At 44.0% G+C, this 15531-nt stretch overlaps 2 protein-coding genes across 2 annotated transcripts in view; one reads left to right on the top strand and one right to left on the bottom strand.

Moving 5' to 3' along the window:
* Positions 1-2914: 2914 nt before the first annotated feature.
* On the bottom strand, positions 2915-8616 carry inab (internexin neuronal intermediate filament protein, alpha b). The gene is made up of 3 exons (XM_042104596.1): positions 7356-8616; positions 6293-6417; positions 2915-5930 (listed from the first exon to the last, which is right to left on the bottom strand). Exons 1-3 carry the CDS (start codon positions 8400-8402, stop codon positions 5633-5635), a joined length of 1470 nt encoding a protein of 489 aa, XP_041960530.1. The 5' UTR covers positions 8403-8616; the 3' UTR covers positions 2915-5632.
* Positions 8617-10059: 1443 nt separating this feature from the next.
* nt5c2b (5'-nucleotidase, cytosolic IIb) overlaps positions 10060-15531 on the top strand; it is a 31513-nt gene continuing 26041 nt past the window's right edge. Inside the window, 2 exon segments of the mRNA XM_042104665.1 lie at positions 10060-10243; positions 12579-12708. Of these exon segments, the coding sequence (XP_041960599.1) occupies positions 12608-12708 (101 nt within the window). The 5' untranslated portion in view covers positions 10060-10243; positions 12579-12607.

The following is a 15531-nucleotide window of genomic DNA, read 5'->3' as shown; positions in this document are numbered from 1 at the left end:
GAAGCACACACTAATCCCGGCGCAGTGAGCTGCCTGCATCAATGGCGGCGCTCGGGGAGCAGTGAGGGGTTAGGTGCCTTGCTCAAGGGCACTTCAGCCGTGCCTACTGGCAAACAGCAATAGCAACTAAAAGCATAGAAGGGCAATAGTCAAATAATAGTTTAAAAAGTAAATATCATAATAAAAAGGAAACATAAAACACACAAGGTAGAATAATCTGAAAATAAAGAATAATTGGTTACACTTTACTTGACAGTGTCGACATAAGAGTGACATGACACTGTCATGAACGTGTCATAAACAAGTCATAAACGTTTATGACATAACGCTTCTGTTATTAACTGACATTCGTTTTTTTGTCATAACAAGTTAGGGTTAGGATTAGGGTTAGGGTTAGGTTTAGAGTTAGGATTAGGGTTAGGGTTGGGGTTGGGGTTAGGATTAGGGTTAGAGATTAGGGTTAGGGTTAGGTTTCATGTGTCATGACAATGTCATGTGTTCATGACAGTGTCATGTCACTCTTATGTCGATACTGTCAAGTAAAGTGTTACCGAATAATGAAAAAGAAAACATAAACGACACAAGGTAGAGTAATTAAAAAAGACAGAATTTGTTACTCAGTGCACCCCCCAACCCCACATGGTGAAGGAGGAGCGATGGTGTTTGTGATGTACTGACATTTGAGTTTTGGCATTTTGGAAACTTGGTTGTGCCAAGTAAATAGAGAATTCTGGGAAATCTGTTTGTCTGTTCCTGTCTGAGCCGTGTAAAGGGCAAATGTTACAGTATTCTTTACCACCCCACTCCCACTCGTGTCATATTGCTTAAATATTGCCCAATGTGTGGTTGCTGCAGTGCAGTGTAGTCTTTATTGCTTTTATGTGAGTGACTTTACTTGAAAATGCTACAGCAAGTGTGGCAGTCCAGTGTGTTTGAGTTAATAATAGTCTTTATTGCTTTTATGTGAGTGGCTTTACTTGAAAATGCTACAGCAAGTGTGGCAGTCCAGTGTGTTTGAGTTAATAAAGTGTTCATCTCATCAATTTAATTTGATGTGTCATTAAGATGGTGGTGGTCTTGAGGAACTCATTTGATTGTCTGTGGGCTGCTATGAGTGACACAAGCACAGTGGTCTGACGCCAGAAGAAAACAGAACATAATGCCAGAATACAAGTGAGGACATTTCTATAGGCGCTCTAAGCGATGTTACGCGGTTTCTAAGCTAAAACATTTTTTGTCACATACAGCAAACATCACCTCACCATCCGCTAGCTGCCTGTGCCCTGAACACTGTTTAAAAAAACGCTCCAGGCTCCAAAAACGACAACAAACCTGGTCCAGCCTGGACCATAAAAACATAACAAACTGTTCCAGCCAATCACTGACGAGATGTGTGTTTAGGAGAGTTTCAATTGCACGGTAGGGACGGAGGGAGTAGGGAGCTAGCTCTCTGTTTTGTTTGAAAGTCAACAAAACATTGTTTAGAGCACCTTTAAACTGTATACTGTTAAACTGTATGATGTCCTGTGTAGTTTAGTGTGTCATTATGTGTAGTGAGAGAAAGTGGAATAGAACATTATGTCCAATATTCCAATATATGGTTTAATGTTCTGCATTATGTCCAATATTTCAATATATGGTTTAATGTTCTGCATTTCTCATTAGTGGGTCACTTTGATACTAAAAGTATGATTCTATGTAATGACTGTATGATATCTGTACTGTCCCTGTCTGTGTGTGACTGTATTTAGAGATAAGCAGGAATATTATGACTTTGCAGTGTTTAACTAGTTAGTAGCTATCTGCTCCGGATTGCCAGGTTGCCACTAATCAGAGTCTGATTCAGTGTAGTCCACGTGAGATGGGATGACCAACGCCATCTCCCGTCAGCCTGGAAGGATACTTAAACCCTACTTAAACTATTTCCTTGTCTAGTTAGAGCAGCTGATGGATCTTTAGGTAAAGTCATGCTGTCTCTCCCTTGATGCGCATCATTGTAAATAAACTCTGTTCCTGATTTTTCATACTATTGGTCTGACTTGGTCTCTATTAAATCTATGGTATCAAAATTACCATCAGTAGACATATTGTGCTTTTTGCTGAAAGTAATGCAATCAATATGTGATGAAATCTGGGAAAACCCATTACATGATGAAATCAAAAATCCTTGATTTCGGCTCTGTTTTAACCCTCCCTGGTGAAATTTCACCAACTTAAGATTTTGATCCCATCTCCTAGCAACATCCTGGATACCATCCTCACAAAATACTGGATGTTGCTAGGAGGGTATCAGAATCATAAGTTGGTGAAATCATATCCCATCACATATGTGTCTTACTCCTAATAAGACAAACCAACAAACAAGTAATGAGCAGAGACTTTGAATGGGCTTCATAATGTAAAGTCTTTATTGATATGTGCCATACATCAGTCGAAGTCAGAGGATGGTATGAACTACATTCAATTACAATGGTTGCGTTTCCCCCCCCAAATGTACTTATTTCGGATAGTATGATGAGTAGATTCTAATGAAGAGAACACGGATGGAGAAATGTGGGATACAGATATCCATAGCAGAACCACACACAACACAGACACTGCCAGATTCAAGAGCGGCTGGTGTTTTAAGGCAATTTGATAACCTACAGCATTCATTCTATAGTAACAGTATACATACTTGGTTTGTGGATGATGGTGTTTTTTGTTTTGTTTTGTTTGTTTGTTGTGGAGTATTTATTTGTTTAAAGAGAAGGCAGAGCACAACGACAAGGACTGTTGGTTGTTTTGTTTTTTAAGGAACGTTGGTTGTACATGCATTACAAAAATATTTGGCAGTGCGTGCAGTCTGAGTGTTGCTTTGCTGTTTGTTATTGTTAATTTTTATTTTTTGTTGTTGCTGCTGTTGTTCTTTTGCTTTTAAACGTAATTAGTTTAAAAAAAAAAAAAAAAAAAGCTTCCCATTGGGACCTTTGACCAGTGATCTTTCTTGCTGATATGGTGTTGCATCAAAATCTCTCGATTTTGCTTTTACATCCTGATTGGCTGCACATCCAGAATAACTGTTCTGGAGTGAACCAGTTTGGGATGAAATGGAATACCAGGGCAAACTAACAGATTTGCCTGAAATTCCTGCCCGAGACAAACGAACAAACAAACAAACAAACTAGCACACCAAACATCTCATCCATCAGGTGTCACAGAGGAAATGCACCTGTAGCTCACTATAGCCTTTGCCAGCTGACACCAAAAAAAAAACTGCATTCTCACGTACCAAACAGATCAGTTTTCCTTTAGTACAATCAACGAGTGTTTACAGTAAAAAGAGTGCAGCGCATCACAGCATGTTGCCAGGACCTGTGTAAAAAGGCTGGAGTGTGTGTGTGTGTGTGTGTGTGTGTGTGTGTGTGTGTGTGTGTGTGTGTGTGTTAATCTGGCAGTACAGAAGGAAAAGTAATAAAAAGAAGCTGCTACGTATAAGGTGTGTGTTGTTGAGTGTGTGTGTGGTACCATGACACACTTGGTGGGAGGTGTGGTGCCCCCATAACTCCTCGTGGGGGGTTGGCCTGGTGCCTGTGAAATGTTTGTTGCTTTTTGGCTTAATTTGGGACTTGAAAGAGCTTGGTGCTAAGGCATGTTTACACTGTCTGGAGCTTCGGATGGTCGGATTTGTCAAAGTGTGCTTCAGGCGTCCCAAAGACTTGTACTTTTGCTTGTGCATACAGTTCTACATCACATTTAGCCCCTAACTAATTCACAAAGATGTGGTGCTTTTATTTTTGCTGTCGTTTCTCGATTTCTGTCTTTTATTTTCCTTTTTTTTTACAAATTCATTCAGTTTTGTATTGGCAGCCCATGCATTGTGCTAACAGACATTCACATTATTTTTAGCTTCATCTGGAACAGCTTGTGTGATCTCGACATCTCTGGCTTTTGACTCTCTCTCTCAACCTGACTGCATCATTTCCATCGTTCGCACACTCCTTCCATCTTGACTTCTCTCCTCCTTAGCAACAGCCACCTAGCCTACACCTTTAACACCTGTTTGACTATAAAGCCCACACAGCGTGATGTTCACACTGACGACAATAGGTGCCCCTGAATTTTGAAGCGTACTTTCAACACGATCACACAAGTGCTCAGCAGCATAGTGACAAAAAAGGCAACATTTAAACCCAGTGGCTAGCAGTCACATCCTTAATATTACTCTCGCGACTAGCCTATCCTAGCCTAGCAGGCTAGCTACAAGCACGTACTGAAATGAATGGGCCTATGAGAAACCTAGTAGGTTATCGGCCTAAACTGGGGTAAAGAGAGTGTATGGAATGGCTCAGTGATAGTCACCATGCAAACATGGAATATACATCATGCAAAGTTGATAACTATGCTGGGATTGGTATAGCTAGCACTAATCTAGTTCCTAAAGGAAGGGGCATGGAGGAGAGGGGTCACATTATTGGCCACCAAGAGCAATCTTGGAGAGGAATTAGTCTTTTGATGCTGTTTTTCTGTTTATTTAGGAATCTTTTTTTCGGTGTGGTAACAATGTGGTTCCTTTTAGTGCCTTTGAAAAAGTACTACCGCGTTGAATAGGGGAGTGGACCGTGACAAAGAGACAGATGTGACTGGCAGTGATGAGACTAGTGTGTCCGCAAGGCCGTTCCTCATCTGCGATGTGCGGCATTTATTATTTGAAAGTGCGTTGAGGGTGCGATCGTCGACTACACCCACCTGGCTTGACCTCAGGTGAGTCACGTTCACAAGCTAGAACCGCGCACTCACTACCGACGATGACGACGTGCTACAAACAACTCAACGGAGACTAGTTCATGCACTTAACCTCGGAAACAACTTCAAGTTTTAAGCTGCGTTTTCTGTTCATGAATTTTTCACCTTGCTTCCTTTGTGTCTGACAAAAAAAGGCTCTAAACTGTTCACCAAGCTGAGTACGGTAACAACGAGTGAGTGTCTGGATATCACTGTGCACAGGGACGCACAAAGAAAGACACATACACACACACACACACACACTGGCACATGTGTGTCGCACAAACGCACCTAACTCTCGCACACGCACAATACAGAGTTGTGTCGTCTGGAATGTGTGTGAGAACTAATCGTATCGTGGCCGTCGGCAGTGCACTTAAGATTTGACATCGGGTTCCGCTGGGGTCCCTGTGAGTGAGAGAGACTGTAGGAGTGTTGTATTGTATGTTCCTATTACCTCAAAGTGCCTCCTGACTTTGGTGTTCAGGAGAGTGCAGAATGCTTAGATGGACTGGCGTCCTTTATCAGAGACTATAGCAGAGAGAGAGTGAAAGAGAGATAAAGAGAGATAAAGAGAGAGAGAGAGTGAAAGAGAGATAAAGAGAGATAAAGAGAGAGAGAGAGTGAAAGAGAGAGAGAGACACTATCATACTTGGTAAGTGGAGAGTGAACTTCTACACACTGGATTCCTCTCTGAGACAACCCCTGAGGAAAAAGGGAGGACGGAAAAAGGGGACAGTGAGAGGGAGGGGGAGGAGAGGAAAGGACAGAGCAAAGAGAGGAAAGAGCAGAAGAGAAGATACAAAGAGAAGGTGACGGGGTGTTTTTATAGTTGCTGTCTGTTGTTGTTATTGTTGTCGTCGTTGTTTTAGTTCTTCTGGCTGACGTTGTTCACATCACTGGTGTCTTGCTTCTCCATCTTCTTGGTGGAGACGACGGTCTCCTCGTACAGCTCCCGCTTGCTGCTGGACTTGCTCTGGCCCTGCTGCTGCTGCTGCTGCTCCTCGTCCTTGTCCTTCTTGGACTTGCCGGAGCTGGAGCCGCCACCGCCGCCGCTGGTATACATGCGGGTCTGGTAGCTGTAGCTCTGGCTGCCCGCGCCGGAGGAAGGCATGGGGAAGTTAATGCCCGTGCTGATGCGGGTCTCCTCCCCTTCCAGCAGTTTCCTGGGGACAGAGGGAGAGGGAGAGAGGGAGGGAGAGTGGGCGGGGGGGGGGGGGGGGGGGTGGCGAGAGAGAGTGGGAGAGGGAGAGAGGGAGGGGAAGAGAGAGAGAGAGTGAAAGCATGTGTGAATGTGTGTGAGAGAGGGGGGGTGGGGGATGACAGTGAGAGAGAGAAAAGTGTGTGAGAAAGATTGAATAATTTATATCGCAGAGACGATTTAACATTGAGGCCAAGCCACAACCTTATAAAGATGGATGCCTCTATATATCTGGATTCAGTCATGTACAACAAAGTATCTGGCTATTTGCATTACCAGTCATGTTGTTTGCTGGCCAAATTGTATAAACTATAAAAAAACAAGTACCTGTATGCAGCAATTTCAATATCCAGGGCCATCTTGACATTCAGCAGGTCTTGGTACTCCCTCAGGTGACGGGCCATCTCACTCTTAGTGGTCCTCAGCTCATTCTCCAGCTGGCCAATGGAATCCTTCAGAGAGAAACAGAGAGAGAGAGAGAGAGAGAGAGAGAGAGAGAGAGAGAGAGCATATTGTGATGTCATTTTAGGGTGTGAAGTTGGCTGATCTAGGTCTGTATGAATAATTAATCAGATTAATATCGGACCAGTGGCTTCTCTCCATCGCTAACTGACTGTCTGAAATTTCTTTCTTTGTGTTATATCTGCTCTGATCAGTGATGCCTTGTACTAATATATTCTTTAAAATGTCTTTGTTACGTCTTAATATCTCCATATATGATTTGTGTATCGTTCTCATGAAGGATACTGCCATATGAAATGGTTTTTATATCGCAATGGTTTACACTGATCTTTTTGCATGACTCGGTTTTGGAAGAGACATACAATAAGAAAAATGCAAAACATTCTGCAAACTTGAAATAAACACACAAAATTGACTGAAATCAAATTACCAAACACCGCGAGGTCGTAGGAGCACGCCCTCGAAGCAGTAATCACTGTGGACCGTCGCGTTCACTAATCAGCACCATGGACAGGGAACTCCGATCACGCCCTATTGACCTTATACAACGGTCTCAATGTTTTTACTTCTTTGCAGTGCTTTGGAGGTTACTGCATCGAAATGAACTAATAAGAACTAGCTTAGTTAACTTTATGCTATTGCACATTGTTAATTTGATTTTAGGTTGCTTTGTTTTTTCATTGTACCACAGAGTAGCCTACTTTTCCTCCTTTTTGAATTGTTGAACCACATAGCCCATAACTCACAATCGAGAGCAAATCTTATCTCGTTTCAAGATGTATTACATCTATGTAAGCGTTATACTCGGACACTTTAATCCATTCCAAGTAAAGGCTGTGTAGCCTGCAGAACAGTTAGAGAACATCCTCTATACGGACTTATTAAACGAAAACATACAGAAGGCTTCAATGATGATTTCAAGTCTCACCTGGTAGCCCATGATTTCGGAATTGTGCCTGTCCTCCATTTCACGGATTTGCCTTTCCAGAGACTCGTTGGTTCCCCGCATGCTCTCGATCTCAATGGTCTTAGACTGCAGCTGCCTGCGGAACTCGTTGATCTCCTCGCGGCTGGCGCGGATGGCCTCGTTGCTGCGGGTGGCCTGATCGCTGAGGTCGGCAAACTTGGATTTGTACCACTCTTCGGCCGACTGCAAGTTCTTGGCCGCCACGCAGTCGTACTGCTCGCGAATCTCCTTGAGAGCGGAGGTGAGGTCGGGCTTGGCCACCTCCATCTCAACGGACACCTGCGCCGCCTGGATCATGTTCATCAGCTCGGCCACCTCCTCCTCGTGCACTTTCCTGAGGAAGTTGATCTCGTCCAGGAGGGACTCCACTTTCTTCTCCAGGTCCAGACGCACCATGGTGGCGTCGTCCACGTCCTTCTTGAACACCTTGAGCGTGTCCTCCGCCTGCTCGCGGGCGTGCACCTCATCCTCGTACTTGCCCCTGAGTTTCTGCAGGTCGTCCTCGATGTTGTCGCGCTCGATCATGATCTGGGACTTCTCTCCATTGAGCTCCTCGATTTGCGAGCGCAGCTCGCGGATCTCCTGCTGGTACAGATCCGCCAGGCGCGACGGCTCGGTCTGCCGCTGGCGCAGCGTCACCAGCTCCGTCTCCAAGACTTTGTTCTGCTGCTCCAGGTTGCGGACTTTGTCAATGAACATCGCGAAGCGGTCATTGAGACCCTGCATCTGCTCCTTCTCATTGGTGCGGATAATTTTGAACTCATTGTTGAGCACGGAACTTTGGGACAGATCAAAGTTCTCAATGGGCATCAGCGAGTAGTTGGGACGCGCGTTCCTCTTGTAGGAAGTCAGGGAGGATGCGCCAGTGCGGGAGGCGGATTGGGACCGGTACCCGCTGCGCGATGAGCTGCTGCTCATGATCCGGGATGGGGAAGAATAGCGGGGAGAGTCCCCGAATATCTTCCTGTAGGAGGAGGCAGAGTAGATATCAGATCCGTAGCTCATCATGGCGTTAAGGAGGAGGGAGGCGAGAGAGGGCTGCGACTTCTTTATATACCGGGGAACGCGCCAATCAATAATTGACTCGAGCTGATGCCGAGGCACAACCTGTCTCGCTGCAGATGTGCAAGAAGAGCCTGCCCCTTCCTGAAAAATGTTAAGCCTATCCTAATGCACCTTATATGAGGTTTTCACTGGTGCAGTGACACGCTAGAGCCATGCGATTTAGCCTATACGTTGTTAATGTATACAGCGCAGCAGGTAGACTTGGGTGGAACTATCCGTTTTGGTGCAGTGCTGATGTCAGCAAGAACGAGTTTATCGGGATGCTAAGTCATTCGGAAAGCACACACAGGAATTCCCAGACAATTGTGTAGGATCAACTGAATTCATAGCCTATCTGAAAAATGTTCTTCTCTAAAAACTATACGCATCTGTGGCATTTGAGAGTTTGTTTTCACAATGTCATAACTTAGGCTAATGTCATAACTTAGGTTGCTGATTTAGATTACTTATTTGTAAAACGTATCCCATGTCGTGAAACGCCTTCAAATGTCAAGTCAAGTCAAGTGCTTATTACCGTTTGTGGAACAACGCACGGACGCAAAAACCGTAGCCTACTGTATGTTTCTCTTCGCAAATTTGTGGAAATTAGCCTATATCTTTGGCTATTCCTTAATTCAACCTCATCTTTATCATCCTGTAAAGCCATGTCTTCGTATTTCCAAGTGAAGTGCGATGCTGACCTCTGTCGGTGGGATGTATGCTAACACAGGCTACTGACTAAATGCGCCATCAACTTTCTTTACACCGCATTTTGGCATCACTGTCTGAGCGTGAAAGGCCTATGTGTTTGCTTCAAAAAAAGTTACATGGCTTTCAAACGTCCTGATCACACATTTTGTGTTTTTGCACCATCTCCAAGAAATGTGAAGAGGCTATATAAATCATGCAATAGCCTACAGTGACTTTTTTACATGCTATCAGAATTAGGTTACACCTGGTTTCAAAACACTTGATATTTAGCCCACTGTAGCCTACAACAGTTCCGACAATAACTCTTTTTAAAACCTGGAACGCAGGCGGGCCATCATAATCTTCATAGCAAATTTCTCCCGAAGTAGTCCTGGATCATTCCCAACACTGACCAGGATGCAGGTGACAGCATCACGGCTACTTGATAAAAAAAAAAAAAAGGGAAGGCTTAGCTCTGCTTTTGACAACAAAAAATCAATTGCCATCAAATGGCATGTGTTGTATAGGCTATAGTCATCTCTGCTGCAGACGTGCACACAGGCCTATATTTTGTTCTGCCATCGAATAATGACGTCGGCTAGGCTATTCATCGCATAACCTATCAGAATTTTGTCCCATACCTATAGGCTATATATGCTGGCCATGGGACAAATGTCAATTTATTCATTCATGAGCTTTCCATCCGTTGTTCCTTTATGATGTCCTTCAAACTGTAAAATATGAGGAACAATCCAGCCCCTGATTGGTGGACTTAAATCTGCCTCCAAAACATAATTACGAATGGTGTGTCTAGATCATAAAGATCACAGTCGCAGCATCCTGCCAGGCAACTTGACTTATCTTGTGCGATGAATGACACGTAAGCCCTCCCCCTTGATAGAGGCGATGCTCCTCCCACTGCCCCGTAATAACTGCCAGCTAGCTCTCAAGCCTTGCGAAACCTTGTCATTCACTGTAGCCTCGTCAAAAAGATCGCAGAATAAGCAGCAAGCAACTTACAGTAAACGTTTGATTTTGCATGAACCCTTCTTATTTGGTCGTTTGCCGAGCGCATGCCCAGATTTCCAGCCAGTGCAGCTGGTTCACCAAGGAAGGTGAGTACGCGACTCGAAATCAGCAAGCATTCTTGTTTTGTTGGAGACCTTTCATTTGATGAATAAGTGGATGGCCTCCGAAACAAAAGGATTGTTGTTCAGCGCAGGAAAACACGACAGTAATTTCCAAGCAGGCTGTTGATCAAACAATGAATTGTGCGTCAATGCAAGCACGTTAGCATGCAAGCCCATCAGCTATTTTTTGCACAATAATGCAGCTATCGTATTACCTAATAGTGGATCTCTAGGTTAAGGGAGATATGACGTTTCTGCATTTTATCTCTTAAAAGTCACCGGATTAACGGCTTTGCAAATCACTGTATCAACATCTGTGAAAGAACCTCTCGCTGGCTAAATGTAACCTGGCCTTATAGCTTTAGTTATTTTTTTCAACTCTTTGACAGTTGCTTCATTTTGGAATAGTTGGGTTTCATAATTGGGACCTATTCTACTGCCAATGTGTCTTGTTATGACTTTCTCCAGTTAAAAGTCAGTTTGTCAAGTCATAGGGAGTCAAATTGGCCAGGAAACAAATTAGGTCAGCCAAAATCTAATGTTAGCGGAGTATTTGCGTGTTTAAGGGGTGTGGGGTCCGTCAGATCCCCCAGGAGCCTTCTGTCAATCGTCCATTGTTGTTGGCTTGTCGCTGCGCGAGTTTCTTCTACCCAGCATATGCAAACATCAAGTGGCCCCACTCCCAAACTGATGGTTAACAGTTAACTCACAGGTCGTAACAAGTTGCTATTAGCAGTTAGCGTGCTACTAAGTGGTTAACTACGTAATACTTTACGACTCATTACTTAAGCCTCTTTGTTTTTCTGAAATCAACAACAAGCAAAATCGACACCTGAGCGCATTCTCGGATCTGAAGCTAAACGTGTAGCATTTCCTCAACCTAGGCTAATAGGCTAGGCCTATTTCAGGATATGTAATTCTGCTTTCTTATTGCTATACCGAAAATCACCACCCATAAAGCCAACAGCAGCAGGGTCAGTTTAGATAGATATCCTCTCCTGCTAAGGTAACAGCGTTTAGGTCTTGATCGTCTTGTTTATCACCAAACGATTACTGTGTGTCCAGTGTCACTCTAACCGTGAATTAGGAGCTGACGTCGTCACCAACTAGGCTAGACTACTTTTGTCTCTTCATTCGAATTTACCCGCAGGCTTAACCTAGTTTCTTCGCAATTTACATGCACTCGGTGGCCTCCCGTTTTGTCTTGGAGCCCTAGAATCCAGACTCAGAGAGGCCTCACCCCCCTACTCTATTAACTCTTAGGCTACTAACTGAAGCTCTGCTGATAGTAGGCCTAGTAATAGTTAGTTGTGGTCAGCAAAGCAAGAAGCATAGCGGGGTCGAACGTTGTGTAGGCTATGTGTGGCAGTCGGCCACGCAGATTTCCTGGGGCCTCTGTAAGGAAACCCGTTGGTCGACTGCAGGCAGAAGTCTAGTGTTGCCGAAGCTCGGCTTGTTTCGCCTACTTGTTTGTGCATGTCAGTAGTGCTGACAAATGATACAGAAAAACGCTGAGCTCAGTGGGTTCGCAACGACAGTAAGGTGTCTGACGTGCTGCTTTGCCGGTTGTATGGAATTTTCAACGTAGCCTACACACCCTATTAGTGACATATTCCGTATGATCATTTTCATCCAGTGATCCTGTGTATCCTTTTCGGACACGTTCCTGATATTGAGTTGTAAGTAGCCTTAGTTTCAATATACTTGCATGCTTAGGATACATTAAATAGTTTGTGCAATATACATGGAGCAAGACATAGGGCTTAACTTATAAAGTTAACATGGTTAGGGCCAGGAGCAAGTATGCCGAACTTATGAACTTATGCAGAACTTATTAAATCCCTGAATTAATGAATGTCCCTGTGAGGACATTGTGTACAAAACAACTTGAAACAAAGTAGGTGTTTTTTCTTGTGAAGTGATTTTCCCTGTCCTCCATTTTGAAGATGTTGTCTCCACTCAAATGGCTTTGTGTGGTGTTGAGCAATCAATTTCACATAATGACACCAATCAATTTCTATTCACTTTTGTTTATCTAATCTCTCAAGACAAGTCAAAGGAGGCATTCAGAGGAGAACAGTTTCCTGGCGTGCCCAGGTATTGTAAGCCTAACGTGGTGTCACGTGACTAAAAAGGCCTGATTGCATCATCAGTTGATGGTGGAAGTCCTCACCACCCTCCAATAAAACACCCGCCTTGTGGAGAGCTGGCCCAGTGGCACGTGCCTAAGTCACCAGACAGACACACACACACATCAGACGAGGCTCAGGGAGCGAGACATTCCTTCAATTTAGTTCCTACTTTCCCTTCTTTTTGCTAGACTGAATCGCAAAGATTTTCTCGGAGAAGATGACAACCTCGTGGAGCGATCGGCTGCAGAACTACGCAGACCTGCCAGCCAACATGGATGGCCTAGCGATGAAAAAGTACAGAAGAGAACCCTACCACAGGTATGGTACCTGTGTGTGTGTGTGTGTGTAAAAGTACAGAAGAGAACCCTACCACAGGTATGGTACCTGCGAGTGCTGTGTGTGTGTGTGTGAGAAAGAGTGTTCATATATGTGTGTGAGATGAATGTGTAAGCAATAGAGCCCTAACACGTACCACATTGTGTGTGTGTGTGTGTGTGTGTTTGTGTGAAAAAAGTGTGTGCATATGTGTGTGAGACGAGTGTGTGAGCAATAGAGTCCTACCATGTACCAGTGTGTGTGTGTGTGTTCCACTTGTGTGTGACATAAAAGTCCTCACATGTATGTTTTAACCTCTCACCTCTATGTTTAAACCCTCGTGCTAGCTAATGAAGTCGTTTATACGTTTGGCATAACACCCACACCCGCGTCGTGTTCCCCTCTCTCTGCTAGCCTCCCCAGTGCTCTAACTCCGCCATGCTGCCTCTGTCTCTCCCATCTAAGATTATGTGTGTCGCACACTCCTATTCTGTGCACTGCTTCTGGGCCTGTCTGTACCCCAGTGGTTGAATAAGGAGATTCTCCTTTCACTAAACTGACTTGAGTTGGGCTAGGGTTCTCTAGTTGTTTGTATCAAATGAAGAGTTTGATTCCAAAACGCTATATCCACCATTTTAAAGAATTTTCAGAAATATATATATATATAATTACATTTTGTTTTCAATGTAATTTTTGTAGATCTGTAATTGGGCATTGTTATTTGATTTTTTTTTTTACTCAGTCAAAACAACACAACTGAAATTTGATATTAGATGAAATGCACACATTAAATAGCCAGACCTTTTAATGTTTTTAAAACGGAGATATAGTGTTTTGGAACCAAACTCTTCAAATGTTCTTTAAGTGAAAAGATGCCGGTCTCTCATTGTGAGCTAATGTAATTTGTAGTTTGCCACTTTGTGTCAATGGTTAATCCTGTCACATCTATGGTAATATTTTAATGTCATCCTCCTTGTCCGAGGCACTAGACATGCTCACCAGTCAGAAGTGGCCCAACTTAAAGTGAAGTTTGTAATATTGAACTGAAGCTTGATTTTCAAGAATTATGTGGCAAATCAAATTGCAATTGCAATATCAGTCAATTAGATATTTTTTCCCAAATCATGTAGCTCAATCTCTGTTGCTTTCATGTCTGAGGAAAAGGTTAGGACAAAGATGACACGTGGTACATTTAATTTGTTCCGGAGTAGCATCTGGTGCATAAACTCCACAACATTTAATTTTGCTTGTGTGAAACCTCGTCATGCTGGTTAGGTGTTACAGTGCTTTGTGATGAAGAAAAGAATAGAGCGGTGTCTGTGGGTTTGAAATGTAAATGGCGTCGTCAGTCATTGTATCACGCAGCCTGTCCGTGTATTGCGGATGGGTCTGTCAGCGCCCCTTTTGATATCTGTGAATCTGGCAGTTGTCTCTCGCTCAGAGCCGTTCCCATCGTTCACTGGCGTTGACCATAAACGCAGCACTCTGCGAGTGAGTGACAGGCAGGCGAGAGCTTCGCAAACACTGATGTCTTTGTAACTGTGTGTGGGCCTCTCCATTTACTTGGTCCGAACAAAGTCTTATATAAATCACGTAACGCTGTAAATGTCAAAAAGAGTTGCTCCCTCATAAATCGGATTACAGTGTTTTGGCTGTAACTCAAGCTTGTAATTGGAGTTCAGAACCTGAAATAGATAATGCCCCGGTATCTAATTATAGGTGAAGCACCCCCCCCCCCCCCCACACACACACACACACACCCCACCCCAACACATACATTCACAAACACACACACATCCCATTGCTCATGTAAATTGTTGCTTGGAAACAGGACCATGAAGCAGCTAATGTTAACCCTTCACCTTCCCCCCACCTTGGCCCCTCACCCTGCCGTGTTCCCCCACGTGACTTTGATAAACAGGCGACCTGTGCAATGTTTAACCCGACTCTAACAGCTCTCTTCTGTGGAAACTAGCCTCCTTGCCCTCTCTTGCTCCCCGCAATTACGTAATATGCTACTGTGCCCCTCACGTTCGGGGTGGGGGCTGCACCTGTGTTGTCGCTCTCACCTACTTCCTCCAGTTGTTGCACTGGTTTTGCCAGCTGACTTTCACTCTTTGTTTCCACCCCCCCCCCCAAAAAAAAAAAAAAAAAAAAAACAACCAACCAGTGGCTGGTAAAACCTTATAGCGTTACATAAACATTTGACATTTTTTACACTAAGAAGAGTTTGTGCCCAAATGTAACCACAGCCCCTGTGGTTTGTTGCCTGTTTCCACCATGGTGATATATGCAGGTGAACATTCGAATGTTTCTCAAGGCCGAAGTCAGCTTAAAGTATGATTGGAGTATTCCACCAGTCCAAAAGGCAAAAACCTTGTCGTTATCCTGGTTGTGTGTGTGTGTGTGTGTGTGTGTGTGTCTGTCCCTCCCTGTATCAACACACCCCATGTCCTACCATAGGGGCGGAGGGTGGTGGCTCTGCTGTTGATGGTGAACAGATTGGAAATGTTTTAGTCATTCACCAGCCTGGAGCTCCAGAACATGCCTGCAAAAGCGAGACCATTTCTCCTACCCACCCTTGACAATGCACCATGCTCTCCCACATGGGCTCAGATAGCATACTTGTTTACATGTACGCTAATGCCCGTGTACAAAAAGGTCGAGGCTGAAACTAATATTCTGATGTATTAATATTTTAATATTCATTGTAGACCGATTGCATAACGTTGTGCCAATGCTTATCCTGCCAAATCCTTTCCTCAAAAGGCATTCATTGAAATGTTGAGTGTTCCCATTTTATGAGAGTTCAAGGTTCAATGCAAA

This window comes from Alosa sapidissima, chromosome 9 (genome assembly GCF_018492685.1).
Source record: "Alosa sapidissima isolate fAloSap1 chromosome 9, fAloSap1.pri, whole genome shotgun sequence".
NCBI lineage: Eukaryota > Metazoa > Chordata > Actinopteri > Clupeiformes > Clupeidae > Alosa > Alosa sapidissima.
Note: the sequence above shows the minus strand (reverse complement) of the source record. Positions and strands in the feature narration are given on the sequence as shown.

What these genes read in the sequence shown, in the direction of transcription:
- inab (XM_042104596.1), bottom strand. Translation starts at nt 8,402, where the DNA reads ATGATGAGCTACGGATCTGATATCTACTCTGCCTCCTCCTACAGGAAG. An exon ending in CCGAAATCATGGGCTACCAG is followed by an intron (nt 6,418 to 7,355) that starts GTGAGACTTGAA and finishes TTCTCTCTGAAG; the next exon opens with GATTCCATTGGCCAGCTGGA. An exon ending in ATTGAAATTGCTGCATACAG is followed by an intron (nt 5,931 to 6,292) that starts GTACTTGTTTTT and finishes CTCTGTCCCCAG; the next exon opens with GAAACTGCTGGAAGGGGAGG.